Source organism: Chelonoidis abingdonii, chromosome 10 (genome assembly GCF_003597395.2).
Source record: "Chelonoidis abingdonii isolate Lonesome George chromosome 10, CheloAbing_2.0, whole genome shotgun sequence".
In the NCBI taxonomy this organism is placed as follows: Eukaryota; Metazoa; Chordata; order Testudines; family Testudinidae; genus Chelonoidis; species Chelonoidis abingdonii.
Genome location: NC_133778.1, coordinates 50,943,820 through 50,957,730, shown reverse-complemented (window position 1 = coordinate 50,957,730; position 13,911 = coordinate 50,943,820). Strand labels below are relative to the sequence as shown.

Here is a 13,911-nt window from a genome sequence, read left to right as displayed (position 1 = left end):
TCTCTCTCTCTCTCTCTCTCTCTGTGCTGCTGCCTAATTGTGTACTTCCATTTCCAAATGAGGTGTGTGGTTGACTGGTCAGTGCGTAACTCTGGTGTTCGTAATTGAGGTTCTGCTGTACACCCAACCAAACATCCCTCCTAATCTCCTGATGTTCACTTTCCTTTCTTTTTGTTTAGTGAGTATGTACTACATCAGAGAGGCCCATTTGTGGCCAGTGACAGCATCTGTCTTTTTAGTAGTTTCTAGAGACAGATGTGTTTCTGATTTCCATTACTCCAGCAGGGACACTCAACCAGGTAGCTGGACACCTACTTAAAGTGGCCAGAGCACTTTTGGAGAAACGGGTGCGAAGACAAGTGAGGAACGAATGGCGTATGTTTAAACGTGTGCACCAGATCAGAAGCTGCCCAGAACCATTCACTGTAACAGAGCTGGAACAGACACTGGGTAGCATCAAGTGTGTAACCGCTGCATGCTATGACAACATATTTCCAGAATTCCTGAAAAACCTTGGTCCCCGCTTGGTCCTACAGTGCATGTTACCCGACATGGAGAGAATTTTGAGCCCTGACGAAGCTGTGTTTCACTGAGGCCGCAGCACATGTGACTAAGTACTTGCGCTGACTAAATTTGTTGAAAATGGTTTCCAGAGAAACTTGAAAACAGGTGCTGTTTTCATCGACCTAACAGCAGTGTATGAGAAGGGGTGTGGGGGAGAAGATGAGTGCTTGGAGACAACAGAACAATGAGTTGTCCCAAGGCTCTGTGCTTTCTCCAACCCTGTTTAACCTTTACATCAATGACTTGCCAATAACGGAGTCATGAACGTTCATTTACACAGATGACATCTGTTGCAGTACCCAGGCCTGGACATTTCACAAGTTTGATGCCACCTTAGGTGACTACTATATAACTTAGCACTTCCAGCCAAGCATCATAAAAACAATCTCCAGTTTATTCCATCTTCATCATGCCAGCGCAACCCAAGAACTGAATGTTTATCTGAATGGTCAGAAGGTGAAGCATGAAGTAGAACTAGCCTATCTAGGTTTGACCTTAGAGCGCACACTAAGTTACCATGCCCACCTGAAGAAGACAGCAGCTAAAATTAAGACGCGTAACAATCTTCTTAGCATAGCTTTCAGTTCTGAGCAACATTGATCTTCCTAGTATCAGATGAGAGGTTGCCGCTGAAAAGTTACTGGAGAAAGTACGTGCCAACACACGCCTGCCACTGCACAATGAACTTTTTAAACCACCAGCTGCATGTTTGCTGTCACTTTGCCCATTCTGGTGAGAGGAATGGATATCTGCTATAATCCCCAACCAGGCTCTCATCACTGACCTTCATGCCTGGTTTTGACCTGCCGTGTCGCCAGTGGTCCCTGTTGAGCAAGTTCTGGACCAATCAAGGTCTCTTTGCAGCCAACCAGGATCTGTGGAGCCTTCGTGCAGCACAGCACAGACAATGCAGATTGTCAATGAATGCCTGCTGACTAGATTCAGTGGTGGCCTAGAAGAACTGCACCATGCCACTGAAGATGCCTATGCACACGCTCAATAAAATAAATAATTCCAGCATGTCACTTAGGATTTATCTACACTTAAGGCTGCAGAGGTGCTTTAGTGCTTCAGTGAGGATGCTACCTACATGGATAGGAGAGCTTCTGGCATAGGCATTCCATCTTGCTGAGAGGAAGTAGCTATATCAACAGGAGATGCCCTCCCATCAACATAGCGCTGCCTACACTGGGAGTTAGGGATATAACTATGTCATTAAGGGGTGTGGATTTAGTAACACTGACATAACTGCTAGTGTAAGCCAAGGCTGACACTGTCATTTTTGATTATACAAAAACTTCTGTTTGTAATTTACGAGTTAGTGACTCAAAAAGCTCTATGCAAGTCATCTTACAAAAATAATTAATGCTGTAATATTTGTGCTATTTTCTAGTTATCAATGTACACTAGACAGTAGCTCTTGAGCTGTTCCTGTTTTGTGGCTCACTAAGGTGCCTCTTTCATGGTGAATGAGATATAATTTGAACCACATCATCAAAGCCCATAGTTTGGGTGTGTTGTCAATTTTCTCTCTCTTGTAAAAAGATCTTTTCATTTTATGTAATTTGTTAACTACACTAAACAAAGGTCAACAGAGCTAAACAACCATGTTGTTTACAGTGATCACAGATCTAATTTCCTGCGCCGCTGTGTTCATTTTCCATATATTGCTTACAAACACCCATCTACTAATGAGTTCCCTAGCTAACACGAGATAAAAAGAAGCTGAAGTTGAAGGTTGTCATTGGGATTGTTCTTTGGCTGTGCCTCTGTAGATAATGAACAACTGCATGATAAAGGACACAGATGGGCCACGTACTCAGCATAATTAACACTCTGCTAAAATTTATTTCATGATGCTCTGTTGTGTGATGTGATTCTTTTCCACAATAACTTCATAACAAAATTGAAAGGCCCTGGGATAAAAAGAAAACAGGTCATCAATCTAATTTATATACATGAGACATTCACTGCGTATAAATAATGTAGCTTACCTGAGTGGAAGATGTCCATGGCTGAAGATTTGTTGTGCAACAGAACTTTTCAATATCATACTTTCTTTCACGTTATTTTAATAAAAAGCAGAAATGACCATGAAAAGAATTAAACAAAACTGGCAGAATAATACTAGTATGATGCACTAAAGCATATCTGTTTGCATGACTATAATTAATTTGAAAATGAAAGATATGTGTTTCCAGGAAAGACTGTTCATCGGCAAAACAGTGGATTCAGTAAGGCTTTGTCAGAGATTATATTCTGACAATAGGGTTTGTTTGTTTGTATCTTTCAAAGGCTTCATTTAACTTTTTTTCTCATTTTTGAGTGTTGTTGCTTTGTTGCTGCCTAAACCAAGGATGTATGCTCATGTATGTGTATCTTCCTCAAAACAAATTAGCCATTCCTGCTGTTCGTAATAATAAATAGTGTAAAATTGCAATTAAGAGTTGCAAAACACATTGGTAGATTTAGAATGTAATCATGTTCACAGATAACCGCAAATAAAAAAAAAGGCAAATCAAACCACCCATGGGAATCAGTTACAATGACTGATATGAAAATGTAGTTGTTGAAAATACAGCCTGTTCCTTACACTCAGTTCTCCTTATTTCTCCTAAATCTTCTGATTAAAAAGTATATTATGGTAGAAAACTGATTTTATTTCATATTTTCAGGTATGTGAATAGGCATGACATCAGGCATTGGGTTGACATTAGCAGCAAAACATTAGAGGAGGAACCCCATTTTTAAACACTTGATTATAACTTGTAACAGGAGCCAATACAAATGTTTTGAGATTAGCAAAAGCTCAGTACATAAAAGTGAATTACTATATAGTACTGTACAGTGCATAAAAGTGATTACAAAACAAAATTTAGCCATTGTTGAACAGATAACTATTTCCCCCACTTTTCTGGGTCCCAGAAAATTCTTTGTCTTACTGTGCTCAGCCCCCTGGCATACAGCCTGAAAGTGTGGGGCCACTGCACCCATTAATTCTCCAGCCTGGGCTGTGTTTCTCTCAATGCTTTGCCAGTGATAAACAGCAAACTCCTCCAGGTGCTGTTATCTCACAGTTACGGCATACAGAGACACAGCCAGCGAAGTTGCATGAATGCTTTCTAAGCCACTCATGAACTGTACAGAGGGAAATGTCAGCAAATTCCCCCCAGATCCCAGCCTTGTAACCCAGAAATCTATCCTCTTACACTGTTCAAGACCAAGCTCGTTAATTAGTTTGCTGCTTCATAGTGGACATGCACCAGCCTTTGTAATCTGAGCAAATTCCCAAGCATTTTAGACAAACTCAGTGGTAAAGATAAAACATTAAAATAAATGTACTGACTACAGAAAGATAGATTATAAGTGGTAGGCATAAAGGTCAGAGATAGTTACCTAAGAAATAAAAAGTAAACACATTCTAAATCCTAAACCTTATCAGACTCATTAAGCTTTTCTCACCCCACTGGATGTTGCAGGTTACTGTTCTTAATACACAGGGTGAGTTCCCTTCTCAGCCTGGGACCAATCTCAGCAGTTCAAAATCTCTGTCTTGCTAGCGTTCTTGCTGCCTTCAGAGTAGATGGGGGAAGTGATCTCATGGTGCCACTGGCCCCTTCTTTAACTCTCAATTCATGGGCTTGGAAAAATACTGGCCCAGGCATGTCCTGGTGGGTTTTGCTGAGTCACAAATCCCCACTGTGTGGGGGGCTTGCATAACTGTCTCTTACTGAGTTGTAAATTTCTTGTTTATAGTTCCCCTGCTGGTCAGTGGCTGGTGATGGTTGTTTAACACCCACCTGGGTATGAGTCACCTCCTTTGTTGCCACTGATGAGCTAGCTGTGGGCATCTCCTTAACTCACAACATATTTCAATAATAACCATATAGCAAAATCTCATAACTCCATATATAATAATGATCTGTATTTTTTCCACAGAACAATGAGTTTTAGAAGATCATGACCTTTTATATGATACATTACAAGGCATTTGTTGTAAAAATAAATAAATAAATAACCATACGCTAGTATTGGGGTTACAGGGCATATTTTGAGGTACCATATGTCATGCTTACAAATAAACATTTAATATGTATGGGCTGACTGAATTGTGGCTAGTTTTCTTCCATGAGCATATAAGTGACCATGCTCTCTAGCAGCCTCGATTCAATTTTGCATCTTTTAGTTTTTGCCATAACTTGTGCTTCTCTTTTTGTACTTCCTCTAATTGGTTTTCCATGCCTGGAATCTCTTTTGGCTCATATGTGGTCTTTGTTATAAAACATGCAGCTGCTAATAATTTCTCTACTTCTGTGCAAAAGCAGATGGAGTGGAATAAATTCTTAGTAGAATACTGTGGCTCTGAGCTCCAGGTACAGGGCTTCAGTTGAGATACTGAATGGACAGTGGTAACCCAGAAAAGGGATTGGATAACCAGTTCCAGGAGTGATTCCCCCTTTGTTGTTGCCCTACACAGCCCATGCTGCTAGTTGCTCACTATTTCACACTTTTCCCTCCGTGGCTTCACAGAAGGAAATTGCAGAATACATAGTAGAGAGTTAATGCTCTCAAAGTAAAGTAGGAAAGCTGAATCACAATAATCTATTAAGAGTTGTGTGGATTTTGTAGTTGGATGAGCAGGGCAGATGTATCAAGTATTCAGTGATAACAGTGTTTGAAATTAAGTGACTATTAGGGCAAGTTCTGCAAAATTGGGATTATTTTTATGAATAATCTGACCAAATGTGCATTTCAGAAGTGTGCAGGTATTTATTTAAGTTCCTGCTTTGTGTGTGTGTTAATATAAATTCTGTGGAAAAAGACTAAGAATTTGCCAGTTTGGGGCGGGGGGGTTAACTTTCTTTTTAATGCATTTCAAAATCTAACAATGTTATATATCATACTGGATATGCTAATACATCAAAATATGTTCTAAAAACATTATAGATATAAAACTTATTTAAGAAAAATGTTTATCATTTGTGTGCAGTTGGTAGAATTTACATATGCAAAACCCATTACCTGTGCGGGCATATGCTCATCTTGCTGATATACTCTCGCAAGTGACACACAAAGGGGAACATGTTAAAAATATGGCCTGTAAAATGCTACATAGAAATAGTAATAACAATACTTAGCATTTATTTAGCATATTATATCTTCAAGATGCTTACAAATGTGAATTGATTAATCCTCGCATCTAGTAGTTAATGTAAGCATTTTTAGGCAATGTATTGTCTTCATTTTACCTGTGGGGGATTTAAGACAAAGGGCGGTTAAATGACCTGCAACATTCTGTGTCAGTGCAGACCTGGGAGTTCTTGGCTCCCAAAGAAGGTTATGTTCCTTGGATGGCAAGATGACTAATCTGTGTGTAGTTCTGCATTGCAGATGGTCTGCTCTCTGAAAATATAAACAAAGTCTCTTTTATGCTGAGATGGGAGTAAACAAGAACTTTTAAACCCTCAAGATTTGGTACTATTCATTTAAACCCTGAAGAGGCAGCTTAATATTGTTACATAAATGTTTGTCACTTTCTAATTTCAAATCTAAATAATTGGCCATTAAACTACATTACTATTTTATCTACAAATTTGGAAACAGAACAGTCACCACATAAACAGTCATGGTAACTGACGTACACTGCTTTGAGGTCAATATAAAGCAATAATATAGGAATGATTGGCAGCATGAGTGATTTTTTTTTTTTTTCCTCACAGCATGTTTCTGGACTTTTAAAATCCATGTATCCATTAATAGTCATGACCCAAACTCAGATTGCTGTCTGTCTCTCTGGTAGCTAGTATTTGTGGGACAACGTTTAGTGCAGTTTGTTCTTTTGTTTAGTGTGCACTTCTCCAGCAGCTATATACTTCAGTTACAGAGATCAAAACACAAATGAGCAAAAACAACTAAGAATAAAACTCAGTCAAGTGCTAAACAAAATAAATGTGTCTTGTATTGTGCCTGAATTGCCTGCTAGTTGGGTTGCCAAATTTAAATACATAACATAATTGGAGAGAGAAGGAGCTATCTGCTCATTCCACACTGCTATACGCATTCCCAAAAGAGCTGTGGAATTGCTGTATACCTGCGTATGTGTAGCCCTATTACAGCTGTACTTAACTCCTGATGAATGACCAAATTTACTTTACTGATATAAAGGCCAGCTATTTGGGGTCTATACAGGGCTGGGTTATGGATTAGGCACTATAGGCTTAGGGCCCAACATTGAATCATCATGTGATAATATCAGAATGTATGGTTTAATTTTTGATAGCCCTCATGGTTGCAAAGAAAACTTAAAAATGTGAACCAAGAATCTGTAGACAGCCAGAAACAATAGCTCTGAGAGGTATGAACTGGCATCTCAATGGTATGTTAATTCCAGAGCTCACTGTGCTGGGATGCCCTGCCAACATCATTTCAAGGGACAGGAGTCTGCATAAGAAACATGCAATCAAAAATAAAAAATTGTGTCTTTCAACTATTACGTTAATATGGAGAAAAATAAATAGTTATTCTATTCTCAAAGCAATTTCTAGGTTTGAGCTCTGCCTAATCTGTCTGTCATTTTGGTGTAACAGTCACAGTGGTAAATCTATGTGCTGGTATCAAGTTAGGTTGTGATCTGCAATCTTGTTTGCACATGACTCCCATTGGAGAAGAGCAGTCTGCAAAATCTGATGAATTGTTTTTATTCAAAAATGCTTGTGACATTTGTTTTCTGTTCACTGATGAGCTATAGATTTAAGTGTATTAAATGACAAAAGTAAAAATTCAATGAAAAACAGAACTGAGGTTATTCTGGTATTTTGTGACACACACACACACACCACCCATTTTCTGACCAGCTCTATATTGGAGATGACAGTAATTTTGATTCAAGAGAATTATTTGATTGGGGATATGCAAAATGTGCAGGTAAGTGTCAAAAAAGGCCTATGTAGCAATCTTTCTGATTCAGGAACATATCTCCAAAATAGCTAGACAATGATTTCAGCATTTAATTAGCACTGGTGTGTTAAATGCATGAAAAAAGCATAACGTCTTTATATGACATATTACAAATCAAGATTCTGTACATTCAAAATCAAGTTAGATTTGATTTATGTAATTTTATTTCTTAATAATTTATCAAGGCTTTGGTTCTCTTTTTTGTTGCAGGGATGACATGTCAAGCCCGAACTTCGTATACCGAAGATGAAGTTCTCTGGGGTCACCGTTTTTTCCCTGTGATTTCCTTAGAGGAAGGATTTTTTAAAGTAGACTATTCCCAGTTCCATGCAACATTTGAAGTCCCTACTACGCCCTACAGTGTGAAAGAACAGGAAGAAATGCTTCTTATATCTTCCCCTTTAATAGGACCAGCTGTAAGTAACAGTAAAGAAAGGAATAATTCTGTAGAATGTCTAGATGGTCTAGATGACATTAGTACAAAGATACCCTCAAAACTGCAGAAAATGACTGGAAGGGAAGACTTTCCCAAAAAACTACTAAGGATGAGTTCTACAACCTCTGAAAAGGCCTACAGCATCGGCGATTTACCTATGAAACTTCAGCGAATAAGTTCAGTTCCTGGCAACTCAGAAGAGAAACTGGTATCTAAAACTACAAAGATGATGTCAGATCCTATGAGTCAGTCTGTGGCTGATTTGCCACCAAAGCTTCAAAAATTGTCCGGAGGAGGAGCTAGAATGGAGGGAAAACTTCCACCCAAATTGAGAAAGATGAATTCTGATCGCTTTACATAACAAGCATAGACATTTAGATATTATTTAAAGTTTGAATTATTAGTCAATCCAATTTGAGCAGGAAAGCAAACTCTCTAAAGAGGGTATAATAGCTAAAAGGTGAAAGTTTCCTAAGCACTACATGCAAACTGGGACAGCGGTGTCCTTCCCAGATAATGATGTACTGTAAGTATAATGTTATGATGAAAGACCTGAAGTCCTGACTGAGGTCATAGGAGAGCAAATATTAATTGGCATGTAGTATCACAACAAGCATGCAATAATAGTGTGCAATTTTTGCATATAGTTTTCTGGCATGATTCTTACTATATTTATATTGTATATTCTGAAAATATGTAAAGGGAAGTGTTATTCTCCCCTGTATTTCTTAAGGGTAAGTAGTAGGTAAAACATGAGTAGGAAAGTTTCAGAGCAAGTTATAATTTAATTTAAAGTGTATTTATTTTTTCTGATGTAGATTGTGATGTTTTGTTCAAACAAAGTAGTTATGGTGCATGTTTTCTTTCTTAAAATAAGGCTATCAACATTAGTCAATTCCAAACACCAAATTTCTTAGCCTTAAATTATTTGCCATTTTATAATTTGCTTTAATAATTTCTTTGGTTTTTTTTCCTGCCATTACAATGCTGGGAGAATTTAAAGTGTACTTCATAAGAGGTGTTGCAAAAAATTGTACTATTTAGGGCTGGGCAAAATATCTCAGAGTTTGTGTTTTAAGTACAAAATTTAAAATAAAATCATGAGATCATTTTGTTTCATGACTAATAATATTAATGTAACAAAACATTCAAAATGGGCACATTTGCTTGATTTTTCTGATGTAAGTAGTATCAGTCTGATAGGAAAATGTAAAATCGACTTAGACTTTCTGAGTGAAATTTTGTCCCAATTACATCAAAGGCAAAATACCGACTAGCTTCAATGGGGCTGGGTTTTCACCCTCCACATTTAGGACCCAGTCATGCAAACTGTTACTTGTGCATCAGTGGAACTACTGGTCTGATTAGGGACTACTCACTTGAGTAAGAGTCTGCAGGATCTTTTGCTTTAGTTTTCCAACCAAATTGGAATCTCACAATCAGAATTATTTTTTCTGATTTTTCAAAAATTGCTAAATCACTTACTGAAACACCAAAAAATGTTAATGCGCTCTTATTGTTGACAAAGTCCATCTAGGCAACTTTCCCCTCTCTTTTAGGGGAATTTTTCAAAAAGCAAGAGAGAAGTGCAAGAGGTCAGTTCTTCATAAATGTATTTTTAAACTTTGTTTTATTTTTCATTTCACTTTGTTCTAAATTCTCTTGGCAGAGATGAGCCAGCTTGGTATGGCATAGCATAGATACTGCCAGCCCAACCATGAGTAGGTAGCATTTCAGTACCGATCCTCTGCTTGGAGTTGTCCTAGTTCTTCCACTAAAAGTTGAACTTCTATATAGCGTACATCACAGCATCTGGAAATACTCACTCATTCGTTGATGCTATATCATTACTCGAAGTGGTGCTTTGGCATGGTATCTGCATCTGGTTTGGCGTTTCAGGAATAGGTCTGGCTTCTGGGGAATCTTCAGGCAGTGAGTATTTCTATGTTGGCTCATCTCTATTCTGTTCATAAAAGGGTCAGTGAGATTAATTTGACCATAAATGTGTAGCTGGTGCACTTCTGGAAACTGTCATTAAATAAGACAACAGCAAAAATATTAGTAATAATTTACTATTAATCCTGATCTCAAAAAGTGTGGGATGTAATTTTTTTGTAATTATCCAAAAGTACAGTAGTACCACAGTGAACAGGAATCTTTTTACTTTCAGAACATACATTATTTTGATAACTGTGTGGTGGTAACTGATTTCAAAGGGCTTTGGACCATCTTAAGTGAGAGTGCACATTTGTTGTACTGTATAAAGAAGTAATAATAATAGAAGATCTACCAATATTTGGAAAAAAATAATTTATTTTATTTTGTAATTGGTTGTAAGGAAGGAAAAATAGGGAACCTACATTGCTAGAAGTGTTGATCCAAATATAACAAATGATACTCAGCACTGTTCGCCATCTGCTAATTGTGTACTTATGGATTTCACATTTACTTACTGAGTTTTTCAGAGTTTATAATGATCTGTGATCTACATTGCACGCTTGTTAGACTTTTGGCTAAACTGTCAGCCCTTTGCACATTATTTGGGGTGTGTAGTAGTGCCATGCTGTAAATGCCTAGTGAGCAAAACTCTCATGCGTTAAAAGATTAATTCTGACAGCTTCGTTGTCCCTTTGGTGTTGATACTTTCTGACAGGCCTTCTTACAAAATACATTTGACATCTGTGCCATTCAAGTCTGAAAAAGTCCTCTCAAAGCAATTTTTGGCACCTCTTATTCCATTGTGTAAGTTTCTGCAGTGTGGAATTTTTTTTAAAAAAAATCCTACTCTTAAGATATTAACTTTTTAGCATTTCCTTTTGGGAAACTTTGGAGAAAGTTTGTGCAAGAATATCAAGTATATTTTTAAAAAGTAAATAAATTATGCTAGTGGAACCTGAATACAAATAGTATGAGAATTAGAACTGTTGATAAAGTGCAAGTGAACCACAAATTACTTAAGTTGTGTCTACATGACAAAGTTTGACTGACATGCAGCTGCAGACTTTTGAATACACTTGGGCTTGCACACATTTGAGTGCTTGTGTGGCGCTGTGCATACTCACAAGTGTAAAATGGGGTGCACCAGAGGTAGGTATCCCAGTATGCCCTATGGCACCATCTGGTGCAATGCCTTGTGGGATATTTTTACTGGGCTTTGTGAAATACCAGGGATTTCTGGGAACTAGGGGTCAATTTTCCACCATGCCACTTTCTTTGTCCTGTAGTGGCTTGCCCCAATCCCATAATTTTTGCGCCATTTTAAAAAACGTCCACAGTTCTGCAAACTGCTTTCCTATCTCTACCATCTCTGGCAAAAGCCTGGACCCTGCATAGCTCCGCACAATTCTCATGAGTGTTGCTAATAAAGGCAAACGATTCTCCAGTATTTGCAGAACTTGAATGAGTACTACTACAATTGCTCATGCAGTGAGGAAGATGCAGAGATGTTTAAGCACAATGACTGGATGCAGATAGACGTAGCGGGGGGGTGGGACGGAGAGATCCAGAGCAGCTCCACATGGTGAATCTGTGTGTCTGGGCCTGAGAAACTAGTACTGATTGGTGGAATTGCATCGTAATGCAGGTTTAGGATGACGAAAAGCGGCTGCAGAATTTTTGGATGCAAAAAGCCATGTTCCTGGATCTTTGTGGCAAGCTCACTCCAGCCCTCCAGTGCAGACACACCAAAATAAGAGCTGAATTGACAGTGGAGAAGCAAGTGGCAATTTGGATTCTGGAAACTTGCAATACCAGATTGCTATCAATCACTGGCCAGTCATGTTGCAGTTGGAAAATCCACAGGGGGAGCCACTGTCATCCAAATGTGTAAGGCCATTAAGTGTGTCCTGCTGCACAGGACTGTGACTTGGCAATGTGCAGGAAATAGTGGCTGGACTTTCAGCAATGGGGTCTGCAAACAGTGGTGGGGTGACAGACAGACAGATATACTTTTAAGTGTGGCTGATCCTGTGGTTTTCATAGGTCAGTGTACATGTAGCTATGGCTCTCCTGGTTTTCCCCCAGTGTGGCATGGTAGCTGTAAAGATGTATACCATATTGCCACTTGTTACATGGGGGCGGGTGGGTATCAGACCATGGTGTTTTCCAAGGCCTGGAAAAGCTACTGAGTCTGAGGTCTCTGGGCATATAGGTCAATAATGCTCTGTAACATCTAAGTTTGTTGTCCGAGCACACCTGTCATGTTGTAATGCATTTCCCAGTATGCCTTTTGGTCCTTTTCCTTCTCCTGCAGCAACCGCTTTCTCCATTCTTGGTCTTTCTACATTGTCACGGTCATATGTCTTCTCCAAGCCCTGTGTTTACAGTCTGAGTTTGTAGAGGATTGGAAGATCTCGCAGAATATATTCTCCCTAGTCCACTTCTTTCTCTTCCTGATCAGGATCAAATATTTAGCAGATCTGGAGGGGGCACTCTCAAGACTACCAGGTCAGAGGTTGCTGATTAAAACAGACTGATATTGCATCAGATTTATACCCACAATGAAAAGGGAATGATAAGTCTAAAATCTCTCAGACGTTATTTCCTGTAATAAGAAATCCTGGTTGTCACTTCAGTTTTGGAGCGACTCACTACAGCACCACTCAGCAGCTCAAGCCATGGTGAGTGGGGTGTGGGGTTCTTCTTTTGCATAGAAGGTTTAAATGCTAGGTGCCCCTGGGTGTGGGTATAGGCAAAGTGCAGTGAATAGTGGCAGTATTTTCATAGGCAGTGATAACTTTGGCTGATATCTCGGCACAGACAGCCCTACTGCCAGTGGCATCCCAAAACTACCTGGGCCCATATGCTGCACAGATAGCCTATTTACTGCAATGGTGCCAGCCACATGCAACACACAGTGTCATGGGAAAATCTCTCATCAGGGGTGAAGAAAAAAGGCTATCATTCCTAGAAAGGTTTGGGAGAGGATCGCAGAGGTTCTCCATGGACATGACTGTTCAAATTAATAAAGTTCTCTGCATGACCCCGGCCCAGCCCAGCAAACCAAAGAATAGAAAAGTGGATACCAATTCTACCTCTGTTTGCTCTACCTCTTGCCTGAGCACAGGGCAATAATCTGGCGTGAATGATGTAATCATTCTGAATTTATTCTCTACCATTTTTTTTTCTCACATTATACCAGTTTTTGTCCTCTACATTTGCTGATGAGATGGGCACCTTTTTTTAAATGGGGAAGAAGAGCAAGATGGGAGGGAGATGAGATTACTGGCAATAAAAAGGGGGAAATGATTATAAAGAATAATGTCTGTACACACTTACTAACACTCCCTTCTTATCAGCCAGCTTATCTGTGTTCAGATGGTGGGACTGGTTTTAGTCTGATGGAAATTCAGACTGTTTCTGGCATGGTTTTTCCCCTTCTCCTTACAACAGGTATGCAATTCAGGGTCCTGCAAAACATCCACAGTAGAATGCAGGGTGCTGGCAGGGTCACTGCCAAGTATGGCCTGCAGGTCATTCTAAAAATGGCAGGTCTACAAGTTAGCATCAAATTTCTTGTTGCCTCCCTCTCCTTCTGGTATCCCTGGGAAAGTTACTTCATTTTCACACAGAACTGCTGGTCATCTCTGTTGTTCTGCAGTTTCAATATCCCCTGTGCAATTTGCACATAGATGTCTATATTTCCAAAGCTATTCCATAGATTTTACAGTCTCTTCTCCCCACAGGCCAAGGAGATCCAAGACTTCTTGTTTACTCCAGGTAGGAGCATGTTTAGTAGCATCTGTGTGCAGAGCCAGCATGGCCAGAGGCACACAACAAAGGTAAGCTGGTAGGTGTGCTTGCCAAGGTAGGCAATCAGGAAGAGTCATTTCAGAATCACATGGGAGGTGCTAATAGGGAGGTGGGATGGTTAAGGGATTCTAGTCTCTGTGACCATTGCCACTGGAGTTCAGAATTGTTACAGGGACATGCATATTGCGAGACAGTGGCTGGAG

At 39.3% G+C, this 13,911-nt stretch overlaps 1 protein-coding gene across 1 annotated transcript in view; it reads left to right on the top strand.

Annotated features, from left to right (window-relative positions):
• KCNJ3 (potassium inwardly rectifying channel subfamily J member 3) overlaps positions 1 to 8,883 on the top strand; it is a 207,130-nt gene extending 198,247 nt beyond the window's left edge. Inside the window, exon 3 of the mRNA XM_032763877.2 lies at positions 7,732 to 8,883. Coding sequence (XP_032619768.1) covers positions 7,732 to 8,318 — 587 coding nt within the window. The 3' untranslated portion in view covers positions 8,319 to 8,883. The remainder of the gene's footprint in view (positions 1 to 7,731) is intronic.
• Positions 8,884 to 13,911: the final 5,028 nt, after the last annotated feature.